This window comes from Atractosteus spatula, chromosome 10, assembly GCF_055471065.1.
Source record: "Atractosteus spatula isolate fAtrSpa1 chromosome 10, fAtrSpa1.hap1, whole genome shotgun sequence".
Taxonomy (NCBI): Eukaryota; Metazoa; Chordata; class Actinopteri; order Semionotiformes; family Lepisosteidae; genus Atractosteus; species Atractosteus spatula.
The window spans coordinates 22,430,951-22,454,523 of NC_142715.1; the positions used below are offsets into that span (position 1 = coordinate 22,430,951).

Consider the following 23,573-nt stretch of genomic DNA (forward strand, 5'->3'; position numbering starts at 1 on the left):
GGACCAGACCACCAAGAGCTAAACACAGTCCCAGATGCCTTCAGCTCAGAGGTCTCTCTGACGACTGTTCTTGGAAGAGAGCAGTGATGTTACTGAGGGCTGTCAGCTCAGTGACTATGAAGGAGACCAGTGAGGAATAAAGAGTCCTCTGGATCATGTCCTGTGGTCAGGGCTGCTGTGTGACTGACAGATCTGCACAGTGAGCTCACCTTGGGTCTGCTTCTGAGGCTTTTCTTCCTGGTGTGATGGTGTGATTAGAGTGTGGTTTCTCTTGGGGCCTATCAAGACAAGTTTTATTATTCAAAACATTTCAAAATAGTAACGGTGCAATAAAATTTCCCCCTGGCCTTTACCAGTCATGGCCTCCTAATAATCTCCATCTCTGAACTGGCTTCATCACTCTGCTCTCCTCCCCAGTGATAGCTGATGTGTGGGGAGCATTCTGGCGCACTATGGCTGCCGTGGCATCATCCAGGTGGGGCTGGACACTGGTGGTGGTGGAGGGGAGTCCCCATTACCTGTAAAGCACTTTGAGTGGAGTGTCCAGAGTGTAGAATATGTAAAATATACATCTAAATGTTAAAGCATATAAAACCTTACTAGGTCTTCCATAATACATTCAATAATTAATGATTTATTTTTTATTGTTAAAGCTGTTTTAGAACAATTAATTATTTTAAAAGAGAATTACTGAATTTAAAAGAGGTTACTGAATGACTCCAAAAAGAGAATGATGGGGTAACTGATTCTGTTCCTCAGCTCAGGGCTGCAGTGTTTCTGACTGTTTTACACACTGAACAGCTGAGGCTGCTCTTCCTGAGGGGCTGGAGTGCTACTGTCAGCTTCTTTTCTAGGACCTTCAAAGATTAATGATCATATACAAAATCAAACTCACAGAAAATAGTTTATACTTTTGTTTGGATATAAATTGCTAAGAATTCTGTTGAAAGCTCATGACGAGACAATCACTGCAGAGCTGCTCAAGAGGAAGGCAGCATCACTCTTCCCTCTGTACCTGAGCAGGTGATGTTAGCCACTTCTCGGTCTGTGCAGTCATTCTGACCCCAGGGGGAGGAGGGACACTGCCACAGGGTGGAGTCATGTTTGCGACAGGAGAAAAAGTCCAGCCATTTGGGATCAGGGCTCAGCCTGGAGTTTGTCTCTCTGATGGTGCCCTTGTCTCCACAGCCCAGCTGTTTACAGATCACAGTAGCTGTGGTGTCTGTCATGCTGTTGGCACAGATGCTGCCCCAGGTGCCATTGTAGTAAACTTCTGCCTGTCCTGAACATCCTGCAGACAGCCTCAGGAGAGTGTGATCTGTCAAGACAAGAGGGAACCAAATCCTGAGTCCAATGTTTAACTCAGCACTGGTAAGAAATGGCAAGTAAATACGTAACAAGTAGAGGTTTATTCCATGCTGAAAAGAAACAACTGTTCCTTTGCAGCCTATGCATGCTGATGCAGCTACCTATTTGAACTACTAGCAAGTAAATATGAGCAGAAAATAGTCCACATTACTGTGCTCTTCCAGTCATAAATGACTCAGGTACTGTAGGTGTAACGAGGTGTAAGAGCCCAGCAGTTTCAAACAAGATGACAGCCTTGTCTAGACTATGTTTCCCAGAAAGCTTTGGAGGATTGAGCTTCTGGTCTTGGTCACCTGACCTGGAGCTGGACGACAATCGGTAAGGTATAAAAACCATGAAGCACAGGCTGTCTGAGGCACAGGTCCTCTGTGTTTCACCTTGACAGCAGCTTACGGTGCTTTTCCCTGCACTGTTAAATAAAGAGCATGATTTTTTTAACCTTACAGCTATTTAGGGTGAGTTGTCATGAATCATACATTTGACATATAGGTGACAGGAGTATATAGGCATGCTTATGTTCCAACCTGGACAGCGCAACACAACAAGCTGGATGAGAGTACTACAGACTTCAGGGTTGTGACCTTGATTAAATTAAATTCAGATCCCATTATAGGATCATTCTTATTGTTCTTGGCCCTTCAGCATTAGCAGAAAAAGTAAAAGCAGAACACATTCAAGGACATCCAACATCAAGTGATTCCACGGGATCTCGGATCTGACCGAAATGAAAACTTTGAGGCACAAACTGAGAAAGGCAAAGACCAAGACAAAACAGGCAACAGACCTTGCCGATGTTGTCAGTTGACAGTTGACAGTTGACAGTTCAGTCTTAGACTTCACTGGAGGACTGAGATCATGAGCTGTCCACACCATATTCTCAGTCACTAGTGGAGGAGAATTTGAGAAGCCACTACCTTCAGTGCCAGCATTGCTTTATCTGTTTACTGTCTATACATTTATCAGACTTTGTATTTAACATTGCCATTATACCTGAAATGTTAAGGTAGAGAGACAATTACTCCAGACAAACTGCAGTGTTCATGTAGATGTGTTTGCTGGAGATTCCACGGAGCCCTGCCTGTTTGTGTTTGGGTGGCAGAGCAGGACAGTCTTGAAAACACAGAGCAGCAGTCTTTTCAGCCTAATTGGGGAGTCAAGTGAGTAACAGAGGCTTCAATACACACAACAGATATGAGCCGTAAGGATACAAAATGGGGGCCAGTTTATACCTGATATTACAAAGGAAGGAACCACTGAAGACGGAAAACCTGTAAACACAAAGAGAGAGAGACATAGGTGTGTGAATTATGTGTGAGTGAAGCAGTTTAACAGCAGTAATGAAGAAGCAGTCCTGTTTTAACTGCCATGTGACAAAGTAAGTCTTTATACCTGGGGCCATTACAACGTACCTTTTGCAGGTAGATCCTTGCTGCTTTTCGAGTCTGTAAAACAAAGAAAGAGCTCAGTACCGTCCGCAGGTGTAATGCTTCACAAGTGGTGTGTCAGATATGTGTGTAAACAGGCCAGTTCTTCATACAGGATACATAGGTCAAGCACATTCTTATGTCTTTTAGCACTAACAGTGACCTGAATAAAGATTGAAAACTAATTTGTATTCCTTACTATGTTTGTCTACCCAACTGAAGAAAATTCTACAGTAATCTAATATATAATATTTGTTATATATGTTTAAAATTAATCATTATCTATCATTAACTGGCATTATGTAGAACTGGCAGTGTGTAACAGAGCACGTATTCAGTCATGAAGACTGTCACGCCCTCTGCAGCCAGAGGGCGCTCCTTCTCTGTCCTGTCTCTCATTTCCGGTTCTTTACTGTCCTTCCGGTGTTTCTCTCTCTCTGGGGCTATATATTTCTGGGTCTTTCATTCTGCCTGTGCTCAGCATTGACGTTCGGATGTGTTGAAACCCGCCTAGCACCAGGTTGCCCCACGTCCACTACATGAGGGCAATGGTTTCTATAGAGCATTTCCTGAACAGCTGAGCCCAGGCTAACCCCCATCTCGCCGCTAAGCACAGGGTCTTTTCGCTCTCCTGTCATTCTACGGTTCGTCCTTTCCGACATCCGTGACAAAGACAATGTGCTGCTGTGTGTAAGCACGTGATTTTTAAACACGATTCTCACCAGACCAGATGACTCCTGCGTCCTGTCCATGAGAGCACCCTGCTCTGCCCCATGAAGAGACAGCGCAGTGTGAGAGACGACTCTCATTGCCCTGGCACTCAAACACATCTGCCCTTACTGGTCCACTGCCCTGTCCAAACCAGGCCTGTCCTGGTGCTGCTACAGCCTCCCCACAGCCCAGCTGCTGGCAGAGAACACTGGCATCTCTCAGGTCCCAGTACTGGTCACATACTGTCCCCCATTTACTGTCGTACTGCAGCTCCACTCGTCCAGAGCAGGAGTCCGAGCCGTTCGCCAGCCTGAACCCTGTGTATCCTGCACACAGGACAGGGATTATAGTTAGGAATTGTGCAGTACTTACACACACTCTTCACACTTACACAAACCAATACTGTCCTACAAGTACCTGAACGTGTTACTGTTCAGTCCAATTGAATTTGAATGCTTTATTCATCAGCAAATGTGGCAATTTAAAGTTTAATTAATTTACTGTTAATAAGAAGATTGGTGTAGTGAATCTTTATGGTTAAACACCAATCCCCAGTGCTGACACAGTTATTGTAGCAATCATCAGTTTCTCTTTTAAACTTCAGTTTTGAGCTCCATTAAAGACAAAATGAAATAAATTATCCTCCTCTTACCAAAACACTGCAGTCCCACATCGTTCTCATGGGTGCAGCTCTGTGTCTTTGTGGAGGACTTTGGACAGAAGGACAGGTGAGATTCACTTCCCTGGCACTGGAGCTCCTCTGTCCAGACCTGTCCCTCCCCCTTCCCAAAATGAGCCCCCTTCAGCACCTGTGAGGGAACCCCACAGTCCAGCTCTCGACAGACAACTTCTGCTGCATCCTGCCAGTCAAAGTCAGAGTCACACACTGAGCTCCAGGTCTCTCCGTGCTGCACTTCCAGTCTCCCAGAGCAGAGATCACTGCCTCCAACCACTCTGACCCCTCGATGAGCTGGAATTTCAGAACAATAACAGAGATCACTGTCCCTGACCTTTCTGACAACTCAATAAGGTGGAATATCAGAATAATAACAGAGATGATTGCCCCTGACCAGTCTGACCCTTTGATGAGCTGGAATATCAGAACAATAACAGAGATCACAGTCCCTGACCAGTCGGACCCCTCAATGAGCTGGAATATCAGAACAATAACAGAGATCACTGTCCCTGACCACTCGATATGCTTGAATATAAGAAAAGATAGGAAGAGAGAGCAGTAATAGAGAGTGAGTATTCATTATTTGAACAAAATTGTGAGGAATTCTAAAAAATGCTAAAACTATACACTGTTTTGGAATTTTGGGAAATTGCTCAGCCAAAAATTAATCTGTAAATTATCAAGCACACATTCACTGCAGATCAAGTCACTGTCACAGAAACACTGAGAGATCAATGAAAAATAATTAAAATGACCAGAACCTCTGGACACCCCACTGTGTCATAGGAGCTGAAATCCTAGAACTCTGGGCTTCAAAGTGGGAATCTGGTTGTGAAACACAAGTAATTGACCTGCAGATATTTGAGACCCTGAACCAAGATGAAGAACACATTCTACCCCAAAGCTTCCTGATAAACCTGGAGAAAACCTGGGAACTAAACAATGTCCTTCAATATAAAGCAGAAATGAACACTTACATATAAAAAATAAAGTTGTTTTAGACGTCACGTCCAAAGTGGTGCAGAGGTTATAGAAAACCAAGCCTATCACACCCAGTCCAGCTACTGTTGCAGCTGGACTGCCTGACCTGCCCCCTGACAAAAACTGTGAACAGGACTGTCACAACCTGGCACTTCTGGGGCAGGACTGTCTGACCTGGGCACTGGCACACACTCTGGACAAGACCAGGACTGTCACAGCCTGGCACTGCTGGAGCAGGACTGTCTGACCTGGGCACTGACAGACACTCTGGACAAGACCAGGACTGTCACAGCCTGGCACTGCTGGAGCAGGACTATCTGACCTGGGCACTGACAGACAGTCTGGACAAGACCAGGACTGTCACAGCCTGGCACTGCTGGAGCAGGACTATCTGACCTGGGCACTGACAGACAGTCTGGACAAGACCAGGACTGTCACAGCCTGGCACTGCTGGAGCAGGACTATCTGACCTGGGCGCTGACACACACTCTGGACAAGACCAGGACTGTCACAGCCTGGCACTGCTGGAGCAGGACTGTCTGACCTGGGCACTGACAGTCACTCTGGACAAGACCAGGACTGTCACAGCCTGGCACTGCTGGAACAGGACTGTCTGACCTGGGCACTGACAGACAGTCTGGACAAGACCAGGACTGTCACAGCCTGGCACTGCTGGAGCAGGACTGTCTGACCTGGGCACTGACAGTCACTCTGGACAAGACCAGGACTGTCACAGCCTGGCACTGCTGGAACAGGACTGTCTGACCTGGGCACTGACAGACAGTCTGGACAAGACCAGGACTGTCACAGCCTGGCACTGCTGGAGCAGGACTGTCTGACCTGGGCACTGACAGACACTCTGGACACATCCAGGGTTGTGCTTCTCCACATGAAAGCAGATCTCAGAGAATGACACACTCTCATGGAGTTCAGCTCCACGTACACACAGCTAGGTCTAGCAGTCAGCTCCTGGCTATGTTAGGGATTCAGTAAGAGAAACCGAAACCAGTGAATGAACCCACTTGCAGGAGCTGATAAAGCCTAGCCGTGATCCGAAGAAAGCCGTAGTCGAAGAAACGAACCGAGAGTCCAGGGGAAGCCAGAGATCCAAACAGGGAACGAGTTAGCGAAGCCAAACCGTGATCCGAAACGGTAGACAATAGAGCAATCCGGGAGTCCAGGGGAAGCCAGAGATTCAAAACAGAGCGTGAGTACCGAAGCCAAGCCGTGATCCGAAAAACCGTCATCAAAGGGGGAAAAACCGTAATCCGAAAACCAAGAAAGACACAAAGCAGAAGAAGGAGTAGCGCAACTAGGAAGCTTAAAAGGAAAACCAATACTGAGCCAGGAGGTAGGAAAAGACAGGTGTTTAAGTACAGGATGAGACGGGGGTGTGGTGGTGAATAAGTAAACTGATAGGTAGACTGATGAAGTAAGGCTACGCCTTCTTCTGCCTCCGTCGTTGCCAGGAGGCAGGGATCGTAACAGGCTACAGTGCATCACAAGAAAATACATGACCATCAGTGCCTTAAAGAAGTCAAAATATGGCAGAGCAGTTTAGATGTTAGTGGTCTAGTCTGAAATATCAAACCTGAAATCATTAATTTACATAAATGAGCCAACAGAACTGTTTCTTCTCTATTTATATCCAAAGCTGCATTGTTTTCTTGAATTTTTAAATTCTGGGCTCATCAGAATCAGACCGACAGTCACTCCACCACCAAGGATCAGCCCTTTGGACAGCTGGTAGTGCAGCTGAACTCCACTACAGCACTGAGCCCCACAAGACCATTATAAGACACCTGAGACTGTCCAGATCCACTGACACTGACACCAACATACCATTTAAATACACCTGAAACTGACCAGATCCACTGACACTGACACCAACGTACCATTTAAACACACCTGAGACTGACCAGATCCACTGACACTGACACCAAAATACCATTAAAACACACTTGAGACTGACCAGATCCACTGACACTGACACCAACATACCATTTAAACACACCTGAGACTGACCAGATCCACTGACACTGACACCAACATACCATTTAAACACACCTGAGACTGACCAGATCCACTGACACTGACACCAAAATACCATTAAAACACACTTGAGACTGACCAGATCCACTGACACTGACACCAACATACCATTTAAAGACACCTGAGAATGACCAGATCCACTGACACTGACACCAACATACCATTTAAACACACCTGAGACTGACCAGATCCACTGACACTGACACAAACATACCATTAAAACACACCTGAGACTGACCAGATCCACTGACAATGACACCAACAAACACACCTGGAAATGAAAAGGCATTTCACCCAAGAGCACAGTGGAACCACAGTAGATTGTCACTTCACCAGTGCTAAAACAGTAAAGGCGCAGTGAAGTAGATACAGACTCACTGAGCACAGCCTGCCTGTTTAAACTGAACAACACTGAAGTGCCTGGATAGAGAGGATGAGCTACAGGCTCAGTGAGACTGCATAAACACAGAGGAAACACAGAAACAAGACACACTAATCAAATTAAATATATTATGTTTATAACATATTGCTTTGAATTATTATTATCATCATATTATCAATACTAGATTTGAATTCATTTAATTTTAATTAAATGGATCATGATGATGGACTCTAGATCAGTGGAGGAGTTTTCATTGTCCTCAGTGCTGGAGTCTGGAGACAATCTGTGTCTCTTACCTGAACACCTCACTCCAGCATCATAGTCATGAAGAACGCTATACTGTTTCATTTCTTGTTTTTCACAGTCCCTCAGTGCAGACTCTGACCCACTGCACTTGACCCCACCCAGCAGGACTGATCCAGACCCTGGTCCGAAGTGAGAGCTCTTTGGTGCTGAAACAGCAGATCCACAGCCCAGCTGTCTGCACACCACTGTAGCATCATTGAGATCCCAGCCACTGTGATAAACTGTCCCCCACTCTCCTTTATACTGGATCTCCAGTGTCCCTTCACAGGGACTGGCACCATTCACCAGCCTCACATCAACACTGCCTGTAGAGAGAGAGGAACAAAACTTATCGTCATGTCTACTAGATATTTTATTTTAAGACATTTTAGAAACACACCAGCTTTTTTTATTTTGTTTTACCTGTTTGATTGGATTGCTAGTCTCTCCCATGGGGAACAAGAGACAGTGGAGTGACAGGAAGTCCACCAGCAGCCATCTCACCTCTCCCTCCACACACCTGTGTCCAGATCCTGTAATATATCTCTCTGTCCATATCACTGTGTGACTGCAGAGGGCTGTTCCACTGTGGTCAGTACAGAGGACAGTGGCTGTAATGACTGTGTTCCTGTGTTTCTGGGAGCTGTGGTCAGTACAGTAGACAGTGGCTGTAATGACTGTGTTCCTGTGTTTGTAGAAGCTGTGGTCAGTACAGTGAACAGTGGCTGTAATGACTGTGTTCCTGTGTTTCTGGAAGCTGTGGGCAGTATAGTGGTCAGTGGCTGTAATGACTGTGTTCCTGTGTTTCTGGGAGCTGTGGTCAGTATAGTGGACAGTGGCTGTAATGACTGTGTTCCTGTGTTTCTAGAAGCTGTGGTCAGTACAGTGAACAGTGGCTGTAATGACTGTGTTCCTGTGTTTCTGGAAGCTGTGGGCAGTATAGTGGTCAGTGGCTGTAATGACTGTGTTCCTGTGTTTCTGGGAGCTGTGGTCAGTATAGTGGTCAGTGGCTGTAATGACTGTGTTCCTGTGTTTCTAGAAGCTGTGGTCAGTACAGTGGTCAGTGGCTGTAATGACTGTGTTCCTGTGTTTCTGGAAGCTGTGGTCAGTACAGTAGACAGTGGCTGTAATGACAGTGTTCCTGTGTTTGTAGAAGCTGTGGGCAGTACAGTGGACAGTGGCTGTAATGACTGTGTCCCTGTGTTTCTGGAAGCTGTGGGCAGTATAGTGGTCAGTGGCTGTAATGACTGTGTTCCTGTGTTTCTGGGAGCTGTGGTCAGTACAGTGAACAGTGGCTGTAATGACTGTGTTCCTGTGTTTCTAGAAGCTGTGGGCAGTATAGTGGACAGTGGCTGTAATGACTGTGTTCCTGTGTTTCTGGAAGCTGTGGGCAGTATAGTGGACAGTGGCTGTAATGACTGTGTTCCTGTGTTTCTGGGAGCTGTGGTCAGTACAGTGGACAGTGGCTGTAATGAAGGTGTTCCTGTGTTTGTAGAAGCTGTGGTCAGTACAGTGGACAGTGGCTGTAATGACTGTGCTCCTGTGTTTCTGGAAGCTGTGGGCAGTATAGTGGACAGTGGCTGTAATGACTGTGTTCCTGTGTTTCTGGTAGCTGTGGTCAGTACAGTGGACAGTGGCTGTAATGACTGTGTTCCTGTGTTTCTAGAAGCTGTGGTCAGTATAGTGGTCAGTGGCTGTAATGACTGTGTTCCTGTGTTTCTGGAAGCTGTGGTCAGTATAGTGGTCAGTGGCTGTAATGACTGTGTTCCTGTGTTTCTGGGAGCTGTGGTCAGTATAGTGGTCAGTGACTGTAATGACTGTGTTCCTGTGTTTCTAGAAGCTGTGGTCAGTATAGTGGTCAGTGGCTGTAATGACTGTGTTCCTGTGTTTCTGGAAGCTGTGGTCAGTACAGTGGACAGTAGCTGTAATGATCGTGTTCCTGTGTTTGTCAGAAGGCTGAATCACTGAAACCAGGTTTGGTGTATCTGGGTCTCAGACCCCACATGTACTTAACAGTGCACACTGACTGCATGTCTGTATCAATTAAGAGATTTAAACACTAATAAGTCTTTTCAACAGTCTACTTTGAAAATAAGTTATAAAATCCAGAACAGAATCAATAAAAATATTTTCTTAATAGATGGGTGCTTCACAAGCTGAAATATGTGAAGTGTAATGCTGCAAAAAAATGGAAAATCTGCAGCAGGAGATATAATTGAAACCCAGGCGCAGGACTTTGAGCTCTTTCAGAGTTTGAATGATCAGGGAGTAACAGATCGAATGCAGGCTGATGGGCTGAATGAAAAAGGTGAGCAGAAAGAAAAAATAAAGAGGGACACCCGTCTCCCAGCTGAAATAAAGAAAAGAAAGGCTGGAGAGTCAGCGAGGAAAAGGAAAGAATTAAAACAGAGAAAATATTTCAGGATCGAAGAGCAGGAGTAGTGAGAAATTAAAATAACCGAGTGATAAACTTGACTATGAGAGGAATGCGATCGCTAGGTTCACAAGGTTTAGCTCTAATGATGGAGATTCGGTGTTCTGAACAGTTTCAAATAAAGAGGTGATTAGTGTGACTGGGAGCCTGAATGAAAGACTGAAGGTTTAATTGAAAGACATCCTGACCCAGTCTGAATGACAGGGTGAGCGCTCGAGGGAATGTTGCTGTTGATGCGAGTCAGTCCCAGCCCAGACTGTGCGTGAAGTGTGTATACTTACTGTCCAGGGCACATTTACAGTAACTAGATTTGTTCTTTTTGATTTTCTATCACCTTCACCTATTTTTTTCCATTACACACTATATGCTACAATTCATTTAAATACTACTTTTTATTCATATATTTTTTTGCTATGCTTACATGATAAATATGTGAACAATGTGTTTTAGCTTTTACCTCTCAAGATCTTAGTACATAATTCACAGATTGAATTATAGTTGCACTTAATAATATATTCTAGAATCACAGTGCACAGGTTGTTTTTATTAATCTTTTTTTTTAAATTCCATAATGTTAGAAAAATGATCCCTATCATTAGTTATCTAAGACTTACAAACAACAATTCATTTAGCTGTGAAGTATCAGTCAAATGCAGAATAAACATGGAACAAGAATTAAACCTTTATCTCTTCAAAATGAAGGACTTCCAGGTCAAATACATATTTCTTCCAACATAATAGATCCATTTCTCAAATAAAACTCCAGTCTGAACAGATCCCAAACTTTTGTTTAAAGTTGAAAAAACTACAAGATTTGCCTCAGGACTCCTGTGTTGTTACTGAAACTGGACACTGTTGTCTAAAAGCACCCAGTATGGATTCAGGTCAGAAAACTACAACACACTGCAATACAAATACCTACCACCTGAATGTGACTGTTATAACAAATAAACACAACTATATGTCTTGTCCTCAATCATGCTACAATGTTAGATATAATTACCATAGTATCTAAAACTACTGTAATCATTCTCAAAAATAACCATGGATCAAAAATATTTTAATACATTTACCTTCAGTACTCTTATTTGTATTAGCACATTCACCTGCAATAGTTACTAATATTATTTGTTAATCGGAAACGGGCCTTAAATATACTTTTATCTCTGATCACCTGTCTGTAATAGTTCTTTGCACTAAAATTGTCACCTTCTCTCAAAATACTCTATTTTTTAATAACATTTCCATAATGTTATAATGTTATTATTATTAATGTTACTTTAATAATACAGTAAATACAAAATGTGTCAATAGTAATAATACTGGAGTCTCAATAAGACTCTAGTATTTAATAACACACTTATCTCAGTTAAAATATTAGTCTAAAAATACTCCAGTGTTTAATAACACATCAGTTAATTACCTTAATAAAACATATTAATTCATCAGTGTGTAACATAAAATATCAGTCCAATCAATACAATAGTGTTTAAAAACACACTGATCTCTGTTAATACACTAGTCTGTTTTTATACCTGTTAGAGAGGGCAGAATTGAGCACAATGAAATAAACAACCCCTGGTAAATATTTTGAAGACGTTGTATTATTGTTAAAACATTTGTATTCCTTTTTGTTTGCAAATGGGAACATTTCCACAAGTCCTAGCACATGACCCAAATTACAGCCCAAATTTTGTATTTTATTATTATGGTAATAGATAAGGGATTGTCAAGTTGAACAACATTTGTGATAAGGTTGCTAAATATCTACAATATTAATAGTTATAATAATTATATGTTAGTACTTAAAAAACATTATCCTTAGACTGTGTTGTTTGTAATAGTGTATAACTGCATATAAAACTATTAATACAGCATTAATAGAAAATAGTTTAAAAAACATATAAGCTGAATTAATATTATGATTAATTGTAGAGGTGAAATTCTTGTTAATACTGCAAAATGTTTATTATTTTTCCTTATTTATAGCACCAGATTAAAATCAATTATAATTTTAAGGAATATCCATAAAGCTGAGTTTTAAATTAAACAGAAAAGCACTTCTGCATACTGTGGTCACTACGGCGGGCAGTGGCTGTAATGACTGGAGAACCTCAGATGGCTGGTCCTGGGTTCCAGGAGACTGTGGTCACTATACTGGACATTGGCTGTACTTACTCTGTGGCTTCCAAGTCCTGGGACCAGTGTTTCTGTGTTAGTGGGACCTGTGGTCACAACAGTGGTCAGAGGCTGACAGGTACTTCACATGTTGTACTGAAATGTGTGTGAGGTGTATATTCCCATTGTCTGTATGTGAATTGTTGACAATGTTTTTCTAGCCTTTACCTGCCAACATCTAAACTTAACACATGATCATCAGATTAAATTATATTAAAGAACAACATTTTTCAAATATACCAGACAGGTTTAACATATAGGCACAGATACATCTATTGTGATGTTGTGCTGAGCAACTGCTCAAAAATCTAAACTTGAGTCCTGTGATTATGAATTAATTTTTAAATATTGCATTTGTATGATAACATGTAATTCAATATTTAATTTGTATTACTCATACTTATATAATTGCATTTGATAATAATTTCAGATTTCGAATGTAGTCAAAAACAATAAAGCATTCTTATTAAAACTTCACAATTCACAAAAAAACCCTGTCATTAGATAACTAACCTAAAAACACAAATTAAATTATTTAGCTGTAATAGTAAAATCCTGTATAAACACAAAACACAACTACCATTTTTCAATTCTTCCTGTAATGCCACAATGTCTTGTAGTTGTTAAATTATTAATGTTACACCTTAGTTTCTGATGAGAACCCAGTTAATAATAATACACCTACAATACTAAGAATTTCCACAATTTTGTTAATATTTTTCATTTTATAGCTTATAAACCAATAATGAATGTAACTTTTATCAGCCTGTGCTTTTCAATGTGAAAACAAGCAAACCTGGTCTTTATGAACCAGGTTATACATACAGTATACAAATTTTATTTTCACACTATAAAAATACAAGAGCTAATTGTCCTATGACTGAAAATGTTTTACATTTTCAAAATGTAATTGTACGTCTTTAAAATGAAGAATTCACATTCATAACTTCCTATCATATTGGAACACATATTCTTATAACACCTAGAGGAACTACTTGTTTTCACAGCAACTGAATATCACACAGCCTAACGATAGAAACCTGGACTGTCTGAATACACCAAAGATATAATGGCAGCATTAAAACTCCAGTCTTAATTCTCTAGCATAAACACTTTAGGTGGTAATAACACATTTACTGTATATCAATTAATACATCCGTCTGTAATAATTTAATATCAGTCTCAATAATAATTCACTATTTAAAAACACGTGTATCTCTATTAATGCACCAGTCTGTAATAAGACAATACAGAGGAATCAGAATTGAACACAATAAAACAATAAACAACCCAGGGTATTTCTGAATCATCCTGTATAATATGATATTATTCTAGAAACATTTTTTATTGCTCACACTTTTTTTGTTTTCGAGTAAATGAAGACTTTTTCACATGTCACAGCATATCACTCAAATTATCACTTATATATAAAGTTTATTATTACAGCAACGAGTAAGTTAAATAACTTTTTAAAGATTTTATACACTCCATGTTTTCACAAATTATCAATAGAGGGTGATAATGGCCAGCTTCTGCTCTATCCATCTATAACATTATTATTATATAATGTTTAGAAATCTTAAGAATATTTTAAAAAAAATGGTCATGGTCAAGGGCAGTGTGAGGAGAGCCTGTGCTCAAGGTGGCAGTGAGGTCATTCAGGTCAGCACAGGAATACAGAGACAAGGTGGACTGAATAAGAACTGGCTGTCCTGTGACTGTGATCAATAATTTAAATGAAAAAGAAAGAAAAGCTCAGCAGTGATTGTCCCCTCTGTACTGAGCCTGGTGGATAGCAGCTCTTCCAGTTGAGTCCCTCAGACCCTGAGTCTGTCTCTGCGCAGCTCCAGTCCACACAGATGTTCCAACCCCTCCAGCTGTGGCCCCAGTGTCTCTCTGTGTGGAGCCGACTGCATGACTGAGACTTTCTAACAGCACAGTGGAGCTGAACTGATACTGATACACTGATACACCACCAGTCTGAACAGTGTGAGGGCACAGCTCACATCCTCTTCCTTATTATTATACGTATAAGGAGCAGCAGTAGGAGCAGCAGTAAAATATTAGTAGTAGCAGTAGTATCAGTGGCAGCAGCAGTTGTGGTAGCAGTAGTAGTATTAGCAGTTATGCTGTATTTAAACTTTCCTGTTCAATATAGCAGAGTTCTTGTGTTACAGATTCACCATAATAGCTGCAACAGCAGGAGCCACAGAGCAGTAGTCAGTTTCAAATTTGAAAAAGCAACAAAATAATGAAAAAAAAAGTTCAGTCCTTGTTAATACAGTGGTGATTTAAGGCAGAGCTTTATTGGACCCACAGGTCAGACTCTGCAGTGAGTCTGTGGTTTTTGCTCCTCCGAGCTCTTCCAGCACAGGAAGCCAGGCTGAACTGTGAGGCTGTGGGTGTCAGTGTGATGAGGCAGCTGAGAGCTGAGCTGTACAGGGAGACACACAGGGAGCCCAATATTCAGAGCTCCAGTGCTGCACAGGGAGACACAGGAGAGTCCAGTGTTCAGAGCTCTACAGGGTGACAGGTCCTCTCCCCACACAGCTCTCTCAGTGTGTCTCTCAGGGCTGAACAGGAGGGGCTGTTCCTGTCTGAATGGAGGCTGACACTCAGAGCTCCAGTGTCAGAATGAGGAGAAGCTCTCAGACCTGACTGCTGCCAGAGCCTCTAAGCCTGAGTGGCCATGAGCACTGAGCTCCTCAGCAGCTGAGAAAAGCCTCCTGTCTCCTGTGCTCACAGTGTGGTTGAACACCTGCACTGTCTTCCTGCTCTTTCTCCTCTCTCTCCCCCTTTCTGTCTCTCTCGCAGTGTGTGCTCTTATCTGTCCATCTCTCTCTCTCCTCTCCTATCACTCTGACAGTCTGTGCAGAGTATCTGAAGGGGATGGAACATTGCTTGGCAAAGGAAAAGACTTCTCAGAGGCAGAATAAAAAAAAGTATCTCCTCTCAGTCAGATTCACAGCTCAGACTCACACACAGAGCTCTGGGTCCCTCAGTACTTTACCCAAACTCCTCCCTCCTGAACAGACAGAAGCTCATCTCCATCCTTCTCTTTTTCCCGACAATTCAGAACCAGAGAACATTGAGACAGTCAGTGCTGCTACATGAATAATATCAGACAGAACAGCCTGGACTCAGGTCACATCTCCCCCTTTTCTCCTTCCTCACAGCCTCTTAGAGACAGAAGTGTTTTACTGAAAAATAAGCAATATGTGTTTATCTCTTATTATTATTTTTACTGATTTAATGAACAGCAGTATTGCTACTCTTATAAGTGTAATATGATTATCATCAGCAGCAGACCGATTGTCTTGTCTACAATAGTGACCAGTTGACCAGTCTGTTAATATTAGTGTGAGTACAATCGGTAGTTTTAACATAAATGTTAGTGTTCATGTGAGTATTAATGATTATAGTGCTACTGATTGTTTTAATGCTAGTATTCCTGTTAACATTAGTGATAATTATAGAGATAAGGTTAGATTATTTACACTAGTAGTCATGTTAGTTTTAGTGATAGCATTACTGTTATTATTAGTATTATAAGTGTAGTAGTATTTTGTGTCAGTGTTAGTGATGATGATAGTGTAAGTCTTAGTGATAGTGTTACTGTTGTGATATAATTGTTATTTGTATTAGTGTTATTTATAGTGTATTTGTAGTTATGAGCGTATGTGTTTGTGAGTGTGTGGTGTTTGTGAGGAGTGTGTGGTGTCTGTCACTGTGTGAATTTGTGTTTGTGAGTGTGTGGATGTGTGTCTATAAGTATTCGTTGTGTCTATGTGTGTGTCTGTGAGTCTGTGTAGTGTCTGTGTGTGATTGTTTGGATGTGTGTCTGTCAGTGTGTGATAATGTGTGTGAGTGTGTGGGTGTATATCTGTCAGTGTGTGTGAGTGTGTGTTTAGGTGGGCTTGGGCTCCACTGGTGTGTCTGACAGAAGTGACCCATCAACAGGTGTTGAGGTCCAGAGCTATTTGTGAATGGAATCACTTTCTAGAGTCCAGACCCACATCCACAGATCTGTGAGTGCCCTGTTTTTATCACTATTACTAGTAATGACAGCAGTAGTAGTAGCAGGAGTATTAGTATCAGAATTAGTATAAGAATCTGAAGTCATGGTGGTAGTAGTAGTAGTAACAGTAGTAGTATTAGCAACAGAAGCAGTAACAACAGTGGCAGTTGGATTATCCAAGCAGTTACTTCAGAAACTACGGTTTTACACATTTATACTCTACTTTTCTATGCATGTTTTGTAAAGTGCCTTGATGATCTGGATTAATTAAATTAAATTAAATTTATTTTATATAGCGCCTTTCACAATAACTAGGTTGCCCCATGGCGCTTAACAAAGGAAGTGACTGTACAGTGGATATAAAAAGTCTACACACCTTTATTGAAATTGCAGGTTTTTGTGATGTTAACCCAGAAATCAAGATAAATCATGTCAGATGTCTTTCCATCCTTAATGTGACCTTGCAACCAACAAAATTCAAGAGAAAAATTTTGGAAAAATAATTGAAACTAATAAACCTACAACACCCTGGTTGCATAAGTGTGAACCCCCCCCCCCCCCAGCTAATACTTTGTGGAAGATCCTTTTGCATTTATTACAGCAGTAGAGTTTGTGAATAAGTCTCCATGAGCTTTGCACACCTGGACTTTGCAATTTACTCTGTAGACAAGCAAATCTGTTCAAGGAAAAAACTCAGTTTAGTGAACTACTGGTGAATTCAGCACAGCTTTTGTCATTGGTTGGCTGAGTGGTCTAAGGTGTCAGACTTGAGAACTGATGTCTTTCATCTTGGTTGGGTGTTCTGGTCTCCGAATGGAAACATGGGATTAAATCCCACTTCTGACAGCTACTTTTTTTATTTTTTGTGCATTATTCCTGTCTTATTGTGCTGACAATGACAATAGGAGGAAAACAGAGAAACCGCTTTTCAAGAACATGATGGGCAGGAAAATGCTTCGTCAATACTTAAATGTGATTAGCAGAAAGGAACTTTTAGATGGGCTCCGATTTCTGCCTTAAGAACTTTTTGAGCTGTCTGTAAGTGAAGAAAGATTTCCGGTAAGGTATGCATTCAAAAGTCAAAGACCGAAATATAAAAGCAGCAACACTGCGATTTGTGAGTGTTCTGTACTGTTAAAATCCACGGGTTTCCATGCTTCTTGGATTTCTTAGCCCAAGAAGTGATTCCTGTTTCATTTTCTATTCACCAGCTTGATTTGCATTATGCTCCTCAAACCTCAAAACCGAATAACAAACGCTAATCAAAGTTGCATTAGGCCTACACTACTTTGCCCCATCTAAATAACATTATGTGAAATTAAGAAACAGTAGTATTTTGACAAAGTGCGGTCTTCAAACAGCAAACGCTCAAGTGTTTATATTTACTTGTGAGCAGACCAACCTTGATTTAGGAAAGCCTTTGCCCGCCCTTTGCTTTAACAACGATATCTGAATCGAGCCCCAAAGTGGTAAGAAAGCTGAATTACACAAAGCACATAAGACATTGGGTTGTCACTGTACGCTATCACGTCTTGCTTGCACTGTCCTACTAAAAGATTAGAGGGATCAGAAAGGACACAGATGACCCTTGAATCCACAATTCTGAACTTAAGGGTCACCACCTCTCTTGCTCCTCTACTACAACAGTAATATTACTAGCGTTGGTTGATAGTAGGCTGATAGCTGAAACACATGGCTCACAAGCAGTGACAGTACCATTATCATATATCACTGCAGCATATTGGTTTGGGAGCAAGAGTAAATATCCCCTGGAAACATGTATGCCTCCATAAACATCGTATAGTAGGTGGACTTTTGGGCTATGAGGGTTCAAACCCTGTCTGTGCTTCTTCATTCTGCACCACGTTTCTTTATCTATGACTTCAAATTACTTGGCAAAACATTGGTTCTTGTTACTCTTTCTCTTAAGCGGAAGATTGGTAGTTCAAGCCCACCTAGAGGAGCACATCTTGTGATTCCCATGTAAGCATAATATCTGCTCAAACTCGATTATTGTTCTCAGTGACACCTAAAACATCTTGATATTTGCAAGAAATGCAAATATTGTGCACGTTTAAAGCTACAAGAAGTAATCAATTTAGTACTTAAGTGAATATGATCTGGAATGCTCAATAATGACCAACATCAGCAGCTTCCAAGAAATTAATTTGAATTTCATACTCACCTTGCATTCTCAGCTATAATACTTCAAAATTACAGTGCAGATTTGCTGGAGAACTTCACAAGCATTATTAGGATTGGACTGTACAATTGTATTTTAATATCTCGGTATATGTACCTTCATTTTAATATACATGTAACCATAAATGCTGTTTAGTATATTGTACTTTTGTTGTACTTTTTTAAACATTTTACCTGAGGATGCAAGGAGACTGTTATATCTTGTGATACATGCAAGACATCTGTAAAAGAAGGTGAAATTTTAATAAAATTGGTGATTTAAAGAAAACCACAACTTGTATGATATTATCCCCCAATATCGAAGATCAATTGAAGAATTTGAAGAAACTATCAAAGAAACAACAGCAATACCAGATGATTTGGGTTTTGAACCAATGATTACATGTCAATAATCAATTCGTCCTCAAAAAAAGAAGAGACAGGCATGTTTTGAGCCTCATAATAATCCTCTTCTGGATCCACAGGAAACGTGTTTTGGATGTACTTATAACTTCCATCGAAGAGAGATCTCATCAGTTGCATGCAATTGAAACTTGACTTTTTGGATGGTATTGAAAATATTTTTAAAAAATAAAATAAACAATTTTCCAACGAAGATCTCATGAAGTATTGCCAGGATCTATTCTTAGCGTTTAGTAGTGATAACACTGCTGATATTGATGGAGTAGAAATGTACGATGCGTTGACAGGATTTCTGAAGCGAGAAGTCCTAGAATGCCGCCTATAAATGAGCTAGGATTCATACCAAGAAATAGTTTTTGTTTTCCACCCAGAAGGCTGCTATTGCATTACACATCTTGTGAACATTACCAGTTTTGGTAGCTTCTGGGCGCGATTTTCCAAAACCGAAACTAATAACAAAATTATTTAAGATGCACCATGTCCAAAAATTGTAAATCGAGACTAGTATTACTACAGAAGAAAATATTTAACTGAAATATTAATAAGACTATGTAAGTATAAAAAATAGAACAATTCAATTTATATAACTTATTTTTTATTCTTATTAGAAATGGGCTCACACACCGGAAGACACTAACGTTTATCTTCGTTAGAGTGTGTGAATAACAGTTTAACCCAAAATGTTTGTAATTATGATTTTGTTAAAATGCAATAAATCGTCTATCAGCAGTAAGAAATCATTAAGAAAGTAAGAAATTGTTTTATTTCACAAACTGTAAGACGTGAAGAGAATTTACAGTTCGTTTCCTTCGCTTTGTCTTAACTTAAGCGTTCAGGATCCAAGCCCGTGTGCGGACGGTTGTGTTTCTTGAATCTCTTGTAATCATCAAAAGTCGTTGTTTAGTCCTTCAGTACTTTCTCGAGTTGTACCATGGATATTTTATACGATTAATACTATTCATGATCTTTTGCCTTTTCCTTCACATACGGAAAAAGTTCAAAGTGTCCTTATGGCTGTGCTCCACATCTACACGAGAGCACTTGTAACCGTACAAGACACGCAGTGAGGAATTCGCGCAGCTTTCAATTTAGTGCGGAGTCCAGAGGGAGGACTCGCTCGCTGAATGATTTCTCAAGAAATCCCAGGTGAGATTTAACAGGTGATTTCTTCAACAGCCATGACAAGTGTGGAGACGTTCTCTGGATTTCCTGAATATGACGTTAAATTAGTTCAAATCATTTGTTGTAGTTAACAGAACTAAATGCTTTGGAGGTACATTTAAAACAGCAGAGCAACACTGTAGCACTTCGTGTGTGACTGAACTTAATTGTGTAAACCTGGCTCTCTATGAACACCAACAAAGAGTTCTCACTCAACAGAAGATTGCGATGTGAGCACAATAATATAAAGCACGTGGAGATGCCAGGGATTGAACCCGGGACCTCATACATACAAAGCATGCGCTCTACCACCGAGCTACATCCCCAACGGTGTGTGCGCATGGAGAATGCCTGCAATTTCCCACTTTCGTGTTTCCTCTACTACAGAGTAAATTCATGGGATTGAAGAAATAAGGAAGGAAAAATAATCACATTGAAGCTTCCAGAGACTGGGCAAAAACGAATCAGTTATTTTTATATCCAGTCACACGGGCGACGGTGGTTAATTCCTCGACGGGGGAGTGCTTTTTTACCTCCTTACTCTACTGTCTTTCAATTCTGTTTTCTTTGAAAGCTTTTTGCATCTTTTAAGTGCTATCGGTTAAACTACGCATAGAACAACAGCAGTACTGATGATTTTCATGGACCGATTCACACTTCTTCTGTACAACTCCAGTGATAAAGCCCTGTCTGTAAATATTGTAGAAGAACGAAAAAGGGCGAAACAACGTTCCAACCACAGGAATGGTAACCAGAAGGATCGTGTTCTTATTTAATATGTCATTTTGAGATGCCTTGTCAACGCAGACAGGCATTAGAGCTGAACAAATAATTTATAGTGGTGGTTGTAAACATGGAACATGTTATTTCTATACTAGTAAGAAAGGAGCAGACTCTTAAACTCTTTAACTCTTAAGTTAAAAGAGACAAAAACGACACCTAATCACAGCTAACATTAATTAAAATGACATCACAACAAAAGAGCGGAGCCTTGAGTGAATCGAATTCGTTTTCATTGAATGTCTGTGTCTTCATCACTTTGACCGGGGTAAAGTTAGCTTGAAGTTCATAAACGATTTTGGCACGCCTGTAGCGTTTTTATGAAACAATTGCTTTGTATATACAATTGCTCTGTGTATAAACTACATTGTGAATGTTCGCACAGCCTTCAGTTTGTCTTTTTATTCCACGCACGAATATTCTTGTGTCCATATCACATATCATATAACACAGAACGCCTTCAAACCAAATGCATTTTAAAGACCACGACTTTGAAAATTTTCACAACCCCTCCATAAACATATCAGTGAGCTAATTATTCTTTTCTGACACTCGGGGGTTTTGATTGATGCGCAATTACGCACCATCTGGAACACTGGGGGATACATACATACGTTCACAACGCAGAAATACTGCTCAATAAAGTTTCATGCGAAAAACCCATATATGACCATAGGAAGCAGAACAGCAGTTTCCAATTACCCAGACTGTCAGCATGGGAATAAAGCTTTGTTTTATTTCTGAAACCCTTTCTTTATTTCCTGTTTTCATTCTGCAGGACAATTCCTATTCTTTACTCAACAGCTTTTTAAAAACAGCACCCATGATGTTCAAATCATGATGTCCATGATTGTGTACACAGAAGACTGGCAGAGCTTTGGGTTGTGAATCTCTTTTTCTCATGGTTTTATTGAATGTGGCACTGTGCACTAGGATAGGGGGATGCTGTTCACAAGCCAATAGCATTTAAACCACAGCACCCACAATGCTGCAGGTAAGTGTTTTACACACTAAGCAGGTCCTCTGACCTTTCCCAGCCTTGCTTTGGGTTGTGAAACCTCTTTCAGTTTTTTTTTATGATTTTTTCAATACGGCACCGATTAGACATGCAATACACTGGGATAGGGAGGTCCTCTTCATGACTCAATAGCATTTGAAGCACAAGATTCACAATGCTACAACCAAGTGTTTTACACATCAGACAGCCCCCCTCACCTTATACAACCTTGCTTTGGGTTGTAAAAGTGTTCTTTATTTTTTATGATTTTTTTAATATAACACTACAGGTAATATACTGGAATAGGGGGGTCTTCTTAATACATGGGGTACATGGGGATAGTGCCTTAAAAGGTGGCTTCTCAAAGCTCTTTACAGAATGACAACAACAATAAATAAAAATACACAAGATAAAACACAATTACAATATATAGAGGAGACCGTGGATGGTGGTACTAAGAAAAGCAGAGGGGTAAAGAACAGTTAAATAAAGGCTCTTCTGAAGAAGAAGGTTTTGAGTCTGGATTTGAAGTAGTTTAGAGAAGGTGACTCTGTGATATCCTTGGGGAGAGAGTTCCAGAGCTTGGGGGCATAACAGGAGAAGGCCCTGTCACCCACAGAATGTAGATGGGCTTGGGGAACAGTTAGGAGAGCAGAATTAGAAGAGAGAAGGTTGCGAGGTGGGGAGTAGGGCGATAATAGTTCAGACAGGTACTGAGGTGCCAAGCCATGCAGGGCCTTATAGGTGAGCATGAGAAATTTCATGTCGTGCATTTTTTCCCCTCTGTAACAAGAAACGTGTGCACACTAAATTGAGTGGGTGTCAAATTTGTAAACCTGAAATTATTTTTTGTTCATATAGTCATTAAGATCCAAATGACTTGGACAGAGATTCAACGAGCCCAGGCATAGAGACTGAGTGTCGAGCGAGCAGGAGCGGTGAGGAAGGAGACTGCAAGAGCATAGATATAGATACTTTACACAAAGTACAGACAGTGCATCAAGACAATATACTGTACAAACAGTAGACAACGTACAAGTAAACAATGCAGACATGTAAACAGTGACTGCAGACGTGCGGAATAAATAAGAAATTAAGGTAGATGTTTCTATTAAATTAACGGTATTCGAAATGTTGTAAAAAGAAAAGCGATTTGTTTTGTAAAAAAATGAGAGATGATTTTTATTTTATACAGGAAAGGCATGCGTGTCAAGTTGATCTTTTCGGAATGCACCATTTGAAAATATAAATTGGAAGTTAGTTTGGATAACTCCTGATGGATATTGTATTACAAATAAAGCTAAAAAGATATCATTTAAAATTGTTCATAGGTTTTATCCAGTTAAATAAGTACTGTCTAATTTTAAGCATGAGCAGGATGATTTGTGCATTTTTTGCCGGGTTGAAAGGGAATCTTTGGTACATTTACTTGTAAGGTGTGTGTTTGTGAAGTTGTTTTGGAAAGACTTGCGGAATTTTGTTTGTAGGCATTTAAAGGTGTTTTTTTTTAGGTTTAAGGACT

General features: G+C 40.7%; 1 protein-coding gene and 1 non-coding gene across 2 annotated transcripts; both read right to left on the reverse strand.

The window, feature by feature from the left end:
* Positions 1–980: 980 nt before the first annotated feature.
* On the reverse strand, positions 981–7,942 carry LOC148825848 (scavenger receptor cysteine-rich type 1 protein M130-like). The gene is made up of 5 exons (XM_088926349.1): positions 7,891–7,942; positions 4,156–4,473; positions 3,605–3,829; positions 2,778–2,810; positions 981–1,318 (listed from the first exon to the last, which is right to left on the reverse strand). The coding sequence occupies exons 1-5, from the start codon at positions 7,940–7,942 to the stop codon at positions 981–983; spliced, it is 966 nt and encodes a 321-aa protein (XP_088782475.1).
* Positions 7,943–20,528: 12,586 nt separating this feature from the next.
* Positions 20,529–20,600, reverse strand: trnat-ugu (transfer RNA threonine (anticodon UGU)). Its single transcript has one exon. It is a non-coding gene; the product is annotated as a tRNA-Thr (tRNA).
* Between the last annotated feature and the right edge of the window lie 2,973 nt (positions 20,601–23,573).

Coding starts and splice junctions, on each gene's coding strand:
- LOC148825848 (XM_088926349.1), bottom strand. CDS start 7,942: ATGAAACAGTATAGCGTTCTTCATGACTATGATGCTGGAGTGAGGTGT. Junction 4,474..7,890: donor TGCTGGAGTGAGGTGTTCAG/GTAAGAGACACA, acceptor CTGAAATTCCAG/CTCATCGAGGGGTCAGAGTG. Junction 2,811..3,604: donor AGATGTGTTTGAGTGCCAGG/GCAATGAGAGTC, acceptor TTTGTTTTACAG/ACTCGAAAAGCAGCAAGGAT.